The following is a 12,797-nucleotide window of genomic DNA, read 5'->3' as shown; positions in this document are numbered from 1 at the left end:
CTGGAGCATGCCACTCTCTGGCCGAACCCCAGTGGACTCATCCCAGCATCACTGCCTGATCTGGATGGCTTGAAAATGGCAATTCAATAAGTGTTGTATGGGGAAGGCCAGGGCTGGGTTTTGTATGTATGATGCCAAGAGCAGCAGCTGAGAAGTAAAAACGCAGTCAGCTGGCTAATGGACATCCTGAAGCCCGCACATCCCAATCATGTTATGGATATCCAACCTAAAAAAAGAAGATACTGCAATGCATATGTTTATGCAGACACTAAGTACAAAACACTGCGTCCAATTCAAACACTGTTCTGGAACATGCCAACGTCCAATATCAACTTCAAATGATTATTTATTTCCCATTCAGGGTGAGCTCCTGAGAGAAAACCAAGGTGAGTACAGACTTTCTCCAGGGCAGAGTGAGAGCTCAGAAAGAGAAAGTAAGAACTGCAATCAAAAAGGATGACTCAACTCTCCACCCATGGAGAGTCCTTTGAAGAAAAACTGTTTTTTAGAGACGTGTCATTTTCCTGGAGGACTTAGTACGGTGTCGTTGGCAACCAGGCCTTTCTTCCTAGGATGTCTGGTTTAAAACTTGTCACGGCTCGGAGGGGAGGAAGGGTCATTCACATCCAGGGGATGCCTTTGGGATGTAGTTAGGACATTCAATCTAGTTGTTAGGAGATCCCTATGGACACCAAGGCCAAAATGAAGGGCAATATCTCTTTAACAATGGATCCAAAAGCAGGTGGTTCATTAATGTTCAAAAGGGCCATAAGGAAGAATAACCACCTATTTGTGTAGTGCTTGTGGTTTTCAAAGCATGTTTTTATACATGCTCTTCATTTGATCTTCACAATACTCCTAGGAGTTAGACAAGATTGGTTTATCCTAGTTTATTGGTGAGAGATCTGAGATTTAGAGATGTTGGGCGACTTGTCCAATGTCATGCAGCTAGTATATGATAGAGCTTGGATTGAAGCCCAGGATTCTCTTTTCCAAAAACCATGCTTTAATGGCTATACTTACAATTCCTCATGGCCAGAAACACACAGCTAATACCCGTTAGGACAAGACAGAACCTTTTCATTCAAGTTTGCCACGTACTGGCTGTGTTCCAGGTAGTTAATTCAGCAGCTCTCTTTAACATCTCATTTCTTACAAGAAAAGGGAAAGTAATGTATCTAGCATCTCAAAGACATTTTAGATTGTTCCTGGTAGTAGTAACAATGATGATGATCATCATGGAAAGTGGTGAGCACTTACTATGTGCCAACTACAGTGTCAAATGACTTTGCCTGTATTCATTTACTTAATCACTGAATCCTCACTGTGACCCAATGAAGTAGCTGCCACTGTTACCTCCATTTTATAGACACTTAGGACTTTAGCACAAAGTCACCCAGCAAGTGGCAGAGCTAGGATTCAAATCCATTTGACTACACACCTATGCTCTTGCTCACCATCCTACTCTGTGCCAGCACTGCCACACCACCTTACAAGACAGCACGGACATAGCTACTTCCCAAATAGGCCAAACCAAGAAAGCAAAATGCAATGGGGGATGCGGAGAGAATGCATAAACATTTAACAAATATTTTTAGGGTACAACCACTTTTGCTTTTTCACTGAAACCATGTGCATGTGCGATTGTGTATCTCTGACTTCAAAGAGTCACTAGAAGGTAAAATCTTTTGTTAAAAACGTTTTCTTATATCCCTGAGTCTCTATGGCCTGCCATTTGGCATCTTTAATTTGTATATTATAATTCTCCCATTCTGGCCACATGCAGCAGTTTTCCATTTGCAGGAATTATACTTTGCATTTAAACACATCTTAATTGCTCTACTGGTATTTGTGCATAGGACCTGCTCAGCAAGGCTAACACTGCTGTGGAAGGTGCCAGTGGTGGGGCAGGGAAAGGACAGGTCGTTCTGATTATGAGAGGCTTGGGACTGAAATGTCAAATTAGAAACTGACACTACTTGATCCTGTTTTTCATTTTCATACGGGCATTTGAAATGCATTCTCTTGGGATAAGGTCTTAGGAGCTTTTTGGATAAGACTGGTGTGTACTCACAATTTAGCTCTCCTTAGGTGACTCCAGGTGCAGTGAGTATGGATGAGATGATCGAGGATGTCTCCAGAAAGCTAATAGCTTTTTAATTGGACTATGTCTACACAAATGTAGCCGCCGGGTTCTGAGAAAATTTCTAAGTAACATTGCCTCAAACCAATGGTGCGGTTTGGCCCCTTGGACACATCATTGAATGCAGCAAGGCATTTGTTCGTATGCATTCCCCCTAACTGTCCTGCCACAAATAGAATAATTTTGCAATTCCGTACCTCAGACACAAGACCCTAACTTATCTCTAAGGTTTGCTGCAAGGTTTGAATGAGACAGAGCACCTAACAATGTCTGGTGTAGAGCAAAGGTGGCTCCATAAATGGGAGCTCTCAGCATTCATCCTGATGTAGCTGCAGGTATGATGGTCCCATTTATAAGATGAGAGAATAGTATCACGTTATCTATGTGGCACTATGTTGTCTCACCTGTAAAGAAAGTGATTTTGGTGGTTTTTCATTAAGTTAAACATAAAATTACTACATGACTCAACAATTCTACTCTTAGGTATATACCCCAAAAATTGCAAACAGGTGTTCAAACAAAAACTTATACATAAATGTCCGTAGCAGCATTATTCGCAATAGCCAAAAGTTGGAAACAACCAAAATGTCCATCAATTGATGAATGGATAAACGGAAAGTAGTAAATCCACACAAGGGAATATTATTTAGCCATAAAAAGGAATGAAGGACTGCATCCGTGAAGTGACAACATGGGCGAACCTAGAAAACATTATGCTAAGTGAAAGAAGCCAGATACAAAAGGTCACATATTGTATGATTCCATTTATATGAAATAGGTAAATCCACAGAGACAGAAAGTAGATTAGTTGTTGTCAGGGGCTAGGAGGGAGCAGGAAATGGGGAGTAACTGCTTAGTGGGTGTGGGGCTGCCTTTTGGGGTGATGAAAATGTTCTGGAACTGGTGATGAATATACAACCTTGTGAAAGTACTAAATACCACTGAATTGTACACTTTAAAATGGCGAATTTTATGTTATATGAATTTACCACAATAAGAAAAAGAAAATGATTCCAATCCACACATCTTTGAAAAAGAATATTGGGCATACGTAATAAAGCCAGAGCTCACCAAACATTGCCGTCACAGTCACCTCTGCTGTTGCATAAGCGTTCTCTCATGGCCTTTAGCCTTCCAGCCTTTTACCTAGTCCTCAAACTCTACAAGGAGAGTTTATTTGCAAATATTTATAACCTTGTGCCCACTTCTTGCTTCCTGGACCCAGATAGGGAGAATAAGTTGTCATTCTGCCTTACCTTAGGTCTCCCAATTCAACCTTCCCTTCAAATGAGAAGCTTCGTTGAGGAAAGCCTGACTGGTCTAAGGGCAGCAGGCCATGGAAAGCTTCCCACTCACCACTTGGGATTATCCGAGAATCTCAGCACTTACACAGAGCCACCACATACATCCTAAACACCCGGATGATTCCGGTCAACACACCTGATGCCCCTTATTCAGGAAAATACAGAAAATAACAACTTAAGAAGCTAAAAAGCAGACTGCATTTACGTACTCACATAGAGAGGAAGTCAATGTGCAAAATCTACTTTCACTTATTGTTGATTACTGCTTTAAACATTTCCATTAAAAAGTAGTGTTGCATCTGTCAAAATCAATGATCTAGAATTTGTTTTTTGGTTTTATCTACCAATACAATGCTCTTGTCATTGGTGTATTAAATGCAGAAAGCAGGAATGGCAGACACTGGAATCTAACTGTGCATTTTACATTTGCGCTGTAGCCCATGACTCAAATAGGAGAGGGGCCACTTGCATTCAGGAAATGTACAGCAAGCCCCTGGGAGACAACTGTGCTTGTTCTTGATAAAGCACCAAAGTTGCAAAGAGGCAATTTTTACATATTATCAAAAATGCAAGCAGAATAAACTGAAGAAAGTAAAGGAGAGAAAAGTATTGACCACATGACATTGAAGATGTATTCAATTTTAAAATTATATCGAATGGTAGAAGTTCTAGTGTGCTAAACAACTGTAGATGAGAAAGGAGTAGGTGAGTCTTGAGAGTTTTTCCTAAGCCTTTCTTTGCAGGCTCCTTACAAAATATTTAGTGAATATGGATTTCCATATTTGTTAACTACTTTGAAACACCAGTGCAGAGCTTTCCTTAAAATAGCCTGGTTTCAGTTTTATAACTTGGCAGACTTTGCCACAGAAAGAACTTGGTCAGGTATTGGCTTTAAAAAATGGCAATCCTTATTCTGTGTTCCTTATTTGAGGTTATAAGCACCCCCAGAAGGACCCCACATGTGGGACAGTTCTCTGTCACAGAGAAAACACACAAGTACCATTGACACCACACACTACATTGCCATCCTCGTGATTCATAAACGATGCTTGGCCTTTTCAAACCAAGGAGTCTAGGCTCGTTAGAAATGCTGAAAACACATATTCCTGTCATCTAATTTTGTGGTAAGTATTGTAAATACTTATAATGCAGAATGAAAGAAGACAGGGCAACAGAAAGTTTTTGCCAAATGCTTTTTGACTGCAGGTTCATGTAAGCTGCAAGATGCTGGGTACTGATGCTCAGCTGTGTTCTGAAGTGGTGCACCTGGGAAAGGTGAATAGCGCAGTCACATTTATACCCTAATTAATTAACGAGTGTGGGCTCTAAACCTCACACTGGAGTCACTAAAGGAAAGTTACGCCTCAGCCAAGACAATACTTAGTCCAAGAGAGGGAAAGACAATCTCTATTGCTTATTGACGACCAGTATGTGCGTTTGGCAAGGAGGGAGTGAAGGGAGGGGGTGAAAGCAGTTTGCAAGAGTTCAGTGTCCTACTGTAGCTTTAATGAGAGTGTGAGTTGATTCAACCTGTTCCAGAACACTATACCTATATTTCCTTCCTCCCTCTCTCCATTGCCCAGAGACGAAGCAGAGGGTAGGCCTGAGGATGGCAAAACCACCCAGTCCCTTTAGCTCCCTCCCTTTAGATCCCAAACCAAGAGCTAAACTGTTCCTACCTGGTAGAGCTCAGTGGCAGTGCACTGAGTGGCCAAGGGCTTCACAGGCTCTAGGTCGTCTTCGTCACTGCTCAGCTTCAGGTCATCCTCAAGCATCCTACAAAAAAAGCAGAGTGGTGCTCGTGTTAGAAAGCATCTTTTCTAAATCACCCTCAGATACATCTTGCAACAAGGATAAAATATTGGAGCTACAATCTGACAACTGCGATTCTGTCAAAGGTGCAGAGGGAACCAGGATTCTTTCAGCTAATTAGATATTTGAGCTCTTATATTTATGTCATACTCTGCACACTTCTACCCTCTCTACTTTCCTCTAAATCAAGGGGAAAAAAGGACTATTTCAGCATCTCCAGAGATGACTGGAGTCTATATATTTTTACTACTGAAAGTGTAATAAATGTACTGATCAATCACTGCAGAGGTAGGATGTGGCATTGACTCTATGGGAAAAGATGCTCCAAGTCTCCCAGGAAAGAATAGAGGCCTGATCACAGCCCTAGATGTAGAAGCTGTTGTCAAAGTCTGCTCGGGCTCTCGGGATGACAGAGGCAAAAGGCCCAGTGAACTTCCACCACCTTTCAGTGTCCTTTGCACTGTGGCAGCTCAATGGCCACAAAATAGCTGGGCAAGAAATGGCTAGTCATTAACCTTTTGATATATGACCTATCACTTCCTGTAAAATTTGGTCCAAGAGATGTAAGTCCATGATGCAGATAAGAAATCTTTCTCTCCTAAGGCAAGGTACCTGAAAAATACGAGTGGTCTGAATTTTGGTGATGAACTAGCACTTTCAAAATTGTTTATCGAGCACACAGAGCCTTTTGTTTCTACAGGGATATTAATTCCTGTGCCACCCGCTCTATCTCCAAATCTAAGCTACAACAGGAAGAGTGACTTATTATCTGAAAATTCCAGTTACACAGCCTTCAAAGACCACTTGGTGTTTGTATTTTTGTTTATTAAATACAACTTTAAATCTCATCCCCATGTGCCAACTGGGGGCAGCCCCAGCCTCTCTGGACTGATTCCCATTTTCTGAGCTTGCTGTGCTCCTTCTGGCTTCCACACTCAGCATCACGCTCAGCTCCCAGCCTAACACTCCCTTCTTGAACTCTAGAAACCCTGTTTTTCCTCCATAGCTCAGTCAGATCCTACCTCTTCCACAAAAGCTTTTGAGACAGAACTCCCATCTCAGAAAGAACACCCTTTCTCTCTGCCCCACTCCCAGCTCCAGCTGGATCACAGCACTGCTTTCCCCTGAGTGTCTCCTCCACCAGACCCCAGCTCCCACATGGGCAGGAGTTGCAACTTATTCACCTCCGTGTTCTTTACACCATCTTCTCAGAAATGATACAGTCCACCAGCCTCATTTTGCAGACAAAGAAAGAAAGGTTCAGAGAAGCTAAGTGCTTTGCTCAAGGTCACACAGGTAGTTAGTGCTAGAACCAGTCCTAAAACTCCCATCTTCTGATTCCCACCTGTGTATTTTTCCCAGAAGGGAAGCTGGAAGGCAAAAGATAGCTTCTAATTTGATAAATATGGGAACAAGTTATCTTAGACGTTATGTTCAAATGTTAGAAAGATGTTCAGGTCAGAGTGGGTATCCAATAACTCTCCAAAGAAAGCATAGCTCCTCCACTTTCATACTCAGCCACATAGGACCAGGAAGTGTTCACTGAGGTCTGAAAACTGAAGACTGATATAAAGGATGATTGGTGGAAGGACAACTCTTAGAGTTGGTTTCAGATAAACTGAATTTGCAGGATTTATGACTGTCCTTCAAGAGACTAATGGATGTTTTGAAGATCTTAGAGAAGGAGACAAAATGTATCTTCGCATTTCTTTTGCAGTGGCAGGCTTATGACTGTGAACAAATAATTCGTTACAACACATTGTGGTAAGTGAAAACTGTATCAATCTCATAAGCTGTAGAATTCAAATATTCAAAATCTACCTATGCTGGTCATAACGGGCTTCATTCTCCTGTGTGCGTGTGTGTCTGTCTGTCTCAATACAGGTAGGCAACGTCTATGTGGCACTTTATATGTAAGTGGTCAGCAAAATAAATGATTCCTATCATTTAGAGGATCCATTTCTGTGTCAGGGAAGGTGCTAAGAATTTTACCAGCAGCACGTAATTTGGACCCAATGAAGGAAGTGCTATTATCAGCCCCATTTTCCAGATGGAAACATTGATCGTTAGAGAGGTAACGGAATTTGCTCATGATGACACAACTAGGAAATCATGGAGGCAAACATGGAACTCAGACCATCTCCAGCCAGAACTTGAGTATATAATGTTTTCCTAGAGGGTGTAACTTACAAAGGATGGTGTATTTAACAAAATCAACAGCAACAACTACAACAAAAAACACAGAACAAAACATACTGACATGGAGTCAAGATATTTTGGCTGGCTAATCATAAACTCTGATATCTTAAGTAAGTCATTGACTGTCTCTGAGCCTCATGATGTGTCCCTTATCTGTAACATGGGACAATAATTAAACTCTTGCACTGGGGGATGGTGGTGGTGAGCATAACATGAGCGAATGCGTGTGAATTGCTTTATGAAAGCACAAATTCAATGCAGGGCATCGTGATTAGTGTGGAAATATGTCATCTCCATTAGAAATAATGTACATCTTTAACACTAGTAAGAAGTAATCAAAAGCAAAGTCTTCATGAGCTTTTGTTCTTCTCATTTTATTTGCCAAGCAATCTGAAGGTAAGTCATGGTGACTTGGGAAGTGTCTCATGGCATCTCAAAGCTGGATCTAGAATAGGCTCATAGTCTTCAGGCTGCTCTCCGTCAGGTAGAACCAGCCCATCCAGAGCCAGAGCACAGAGGCCTGGACTCAGCAGTGATTTTACTCTCCAATCATCTCCATGTGATTTTAACATGGAGATGAAAGGCCTCCCCACGTCCAATTCTGGAAATGGGCAGCCAAGCTACATAGTGATTGACCCTAAACACAACCCATGCAACAAGCTTGGTAATGATTTGGTTGTTAATAAATTGCAATTTGACGGATATATTCAAGTCTCAGTAAACACAAGTCAAGGAAGTTACTAGGAAGGCAAACTACCATGAGTTACCTCTGGAGGTGTTAGGCATTCATTTCATTCTGTTCCTTCCCTGACCTATTAAGCTTTATTATTGAATATACATGTGCTTGTTTGCATTTCCATCCACAGCTAATGCCGAACATTACTCTAGGGAAACCATGGGATTATGAAAGATTTGGGATTTAATTATTATAGCAGCACCATTCACACCCATTGCAGTTAAGGTAGTCTCAGCAGAAAAATGGTAATCTCCTTTCATGAGGTTATAATTCCATAGACAAATTCATCACACACTGGTATCCCAAAATGTGAAAAAAACATGCTCATATAAATGTGTGCCTGCCTGTGTGAGATCTTAAGAAAGGACAACAGGTGTTCTTTCACTTTACACCTAGATCAAAACAGACCTGGTGGCCTCAGAGGGCTCTTTGCACTGGGATAACCTAGGACACTTTGATATGACAGGCCTCATGTGAGCTGCAATCTTAAAATTACAGAAACCTTGCCACGTTACATGGTGATTTGAAGAGGAAAAAATAGAGGACTTGAAATATCATTACAGAAGGTTCTATGGAAATGAAGCCTTTAGCTGAGCAGCATGGGCTTAAGGGCAAGGGCTTGAGAGCCAGACAGACCTGAGTTCAAATATAGGATTTTCGAATGGGTTTGCTCTCTTGAACTAGCTAATAAAACTCTTCGAATCTCAACTTTTTCTCATGTTAAAATTAGCAAAAATAATACATACTTTGGAGAATTTTTAGAAGGATTAGAAGAAGAAAGTTTATACAAATTGTCTAGGAGTCAATATAGGTAGCTATTGTTTTCATCATGGATAGTATGGCTATTGTTGTTATTATCATTACCTGAGAAATAGTGCTGTAGAGGTTGGAACAATAAAAACACTCTGGTGGTGACCCAAAGACTGGCAGAGGTATCAACTAGAAATCATCTTTGGAAGCCCTTGACCAGATGAAGAGAAGTTCATAGATCCTTAAGGAGTTTGGAAAGCTTCAGGGCTTAGATTTATCCTTCTAGAATGTTCTAAACTCATTATGGCTGTTTTGGGTTTCCTGAGGTCCTCCCAGAGTACTTAAAATCCCCTGGAGATTTGAAAGCCTGTTGCAAGAGGAAACACCTAGACAATTCCAAGTGAGAGCCTTAAAAACATAAGAGTGGCCCTGATGTCCTGCTTCTTATATCTGTGGAGTGACCTGCAGTCCAGAAGAATGGGCCAGGGATGGCCCCCACTGGAAGTTGTGCTCACCTTGAGCACCTTGTCTTTGAGTCTGACTCAGGAGGCAGTTCCAATTTATACCTGGCTCTAAGATTTGTATACAAGGCTGGTCTTCAGAGGTTGTTAGTTGATTCGGAATCCTTGCTCAGAAGCAACTTTAAGAACTCTGAATGGTTCTCAGGGCTTACAGACCTACCTGCGCCTTTTTGTGAATTACAAAATGGTGCCCTTCTGGGCAGATAGCTTATCAGGTGCCCCACTTGATATTGGCTGGATTCCAGCTTCTAGGTATCTATGGAAATAGCTGCAATGTTGGTGACTGATACTGAGATGGACCCTGGCTCTTAGATGGAAGTGCCTGTAAGTATTTTCTATCTCACCTTGTCACCCAGGGGAGGTATCTACAACATCCCCAACATACGGCCATACACCATTGTCAGATGGGTAGCAGGCCATACCCTTCTATTGTTCAATAGCTTTAATTGTTAGAAAGTTCTGCCAGGTAGGAATTTCCCTGTGTTTTCCTCTAGCTTCTGTCTGGTAGCCTGAGCTTTGTTCTCTATAGTCCACACTGGGAGACTGGACTTGGAATGGTGTTGGAGACAGAGCCAGTGCTGCTGTCTCCATTGTGCGTGGGTGGGGAGGCTGTTTCACTCAGGTTTTATGCTCTAAACAAAAATTAGGAACCACAGCCTCTGTCTCAAGTATTTTGGAGTCTTCAGGGGACCGGCATAATTTGCCATTGTCTTCATAAGTATCCAGAGCTGATGGCAATCAGAGTAAGTTTTTTATGGCTCCAAATGGGTAACACAGCTGAGCTGGGCTGGGCATCCCAGAGAGTCAGTTGGATGCCAAAGACTTGTGCCTCCTCATGAGGCAGTGCCTTACTGTGAGCCCTCTTCTAGAATAGTAACTTAGCCCTACTGACTCCTTAAAGGGCACTTCCTCTTCATAAAGTAGGCTGGGAGGAATGAAACATGACTGGTTTAGAATTACGCAGGGAATTATATATTTTCCTACTTAGTGCTTTGTAGTCTCTGCAGCATTGAATAATTTGTTGGTAGTAAGGCAGGCGATGAGGAAGAGGCAGTGATATTTTTCAAAGCATTCATTCTGGTTCCCTGAGGTAAAGGTGCTCAGGCTTTTATCTCGGCAGAAACTGCATTTAATTTTCTCAAGGTTTTAACTTAAAAGTCTGATTCCATGACCACCCCACTGGGAATCCTGGAAAATCCCAGTCTGAGGGCTGTGGCAGTGATAAACAGTTTGAAGATCTAGACTATATTCTATAGGGATTAATCTCCAAGATCTAGTAGGGCCCTCTGGCCCAGTGGGCCCACAGCCTGGGTCTACACTAGATGGTGCACCCTAACAGGGGCATGCAGCCCAAAGAAGGAGTGTCTTGTGTAGGTGATGGCCTTCCAGGAGTTTCAGAAAATAGATATCTCATAAGGTTATCCTGCTTCCTTAGCAAGAGAACTGGGAATTCCCTTAGGGACTACCTAGTCCAGGGGTAGGCAAACTGTGGCCCTCAGTCCAAACCAGCCCTCCCTCGGTGCTGGTACTGCCCAAGAGTTAACAATAGTTTTCACAGTTTTAAATCATTGAGACAAAAGTCAAAAGAATAATATTTCATGACATATGAAAATTATATGGAATTCAAAGTTCATTATACATAAAGAAAATGGTATTGGGACATAGCCACTCCCTTTCGTTTACATATCGGCTATGTTTTTGTGCTACAATGGCCAGGTTCAGTAGCTGTAACAAAGAACATATGGCCCGAAAAGCCTGAAATATTTACTAGCTGGGCCTTTACATAAAACAGTTTGCTGACCCCAGCTTTAAGCCAATGGTTTTCAAACTCTCTTGAAGCCCAGAATCTTCACCGTGCCAGATGAAATCTTACCAGGAACCCCAAATCAAAAAGAGATTAAAGCAGTGCTGCTTTGGTCACAGCCAGGGTGGGGGACCTCTGGAGTGCCCCAGGGATTAGAAGAACATAGTGTGAAAACAACGCATCTAGTCAAGTCTTATTTTTTGGAGGTAGTTGTGGCTCCATGGATATTGCATAGGATTTAGTTAGAGAACCTGAGTTTAAGTCACTGAACTTCTCTGCATCTCAGTTTACTCTTCTGTGCAATGGAAATAAAAATATCTATCTTAGTGATCCAGGAAATGCCAAATAGTCTGTTTGGCCAGAGTGGTGAATACATAAAAGGGAATAGTAGGAAAAAAGAAAACAGCAAACGTCCTTATTCTAGACATACATGTGGTAAATACGGATTTACATCTATTTGCATACATAAGCCAAAGCTAATAGCATGAGCCTTGATGTATGTTACTATTGACTTGTATCAAACTGCCACCTCTTCAACCTTGGACTTCCTTAGAATTGCTCACATAAATTCAGTACAATACCAATTTTCTGTTCCATGGTCATTATTTTGAATGTGATTTTCATTTTCTTGGTATATTTCTCTGGGTTGTGTCATTTTTTTTCCCAATGTGAGAACTCAACTTATCATGCAAATGACAAACTACCTAATAGAATTCAGATGGCTTTCAAGAATGTTACACACACCAAAACACTATTGTATCATTTTTCAGGGGTGTGTGGGGGAAAACACATAAGAGTGGATTTCCCCAGAGAAGATCACAACCCAGTGGACCAGCACGGACCTGAAAACAAATGCTGGGATAATTCCAAAGCGGAAAAGAGAATCTTTTGTCTTGAAAACAATCCCAAGCATGCATCTCAATAGTTGATACTCATACTGAAATAGGACTGTACGAGTCATCTTGAACAAATGTCCTTTGAGTCATAGTGGGTGATATGGAAAGTCACCCAAGTGGAGTGATAGGGATTCATTCGAGACCGTTTACTGGGCCTGTATTTGTGAGTGAGTCAGTACTGCAGCACTTAAGAGCACAGGTTTTGAGTTGGGCTGTGCTGAATTTGAACCCCAGCTCTGAAACTTACTGAGTGTGGACTTGGGCAAGTTACTTAACATATCATAGCTTCAGTTTTCTAATCTGTAAGATGGAATCAATAATAGTACCCATTTCAGAAGGTTGGTATGAAGATTAAATGAGATTATGTATGTAAAATGGTTAGTAAGCACTCTATAGTTACTGTTACCATCATTATTAGTTGCCATGACTGTGCTCAGCCCTGGGGAAGCAATTATAACCATAACATGGTCCCTTCCCCTAATAAGTTTGCACTTTAGCAAGGACAAAGACTTCATAAACGAACCATGGTAATGCAATGTTAGAGGCATGTAAGAAGGGACTCAAAGAAGGAATGGCTAAGTCTACCGAAGGCTACCCAGAAGCAGTAGGCTTAAAGCAATGCCTTGAAGGCA

The 12,797-nt window shown here is 41.6% G+C and overlaps 1 protein-coding gene across 6 annotated transcripts in view; it reads right to left on the bottom strand.

The window, feature by feature from the left end:
- AFF2 (ALF transcription elongation factor 2) overlaps window positions 1-12,797 on the bottom strand; it is a 472,149-nt gene that overhangs the window by 104,742 nt on the left and 354,610 nt on the right. For all 6 annotated transcript variants that reach the window (XR_011535908.1, XM_070604228.1, XM_070604227.1 and 3 more), the window contains one exon: window positions 5,127-5,223. Coding sequence is in view for 5 of the 6 variants with exons in the window: in XM_070604228.1 (XP_070460329.1) it covers window positions 5,127-5,223 (97 nt within the window). In the remaining variant the exon portion in view is untranslated. The remainder of the gene's footprint in view (window positions 1-5,126; window positions 5,224-12,797) is intronic.

Source organism: Equus przewalskii, chromosome X (assembly GCF_037783145.1).
Source record: "Equus przewalskii isolate Varuska chromosome X, EquPr2, whole genome shotgun sequence".
Lineage (NCBI taxonomy): Eukaryota > Metazoa > Chordata > Mammalia > Perissodactyla > Equidae > Equus > Equus przewalskii.
The sequence above is the reverse complement of the archived record's forward strand: the minus strand, read 5'-3'. Positions and strand labels throughout refer to the sequence as shown.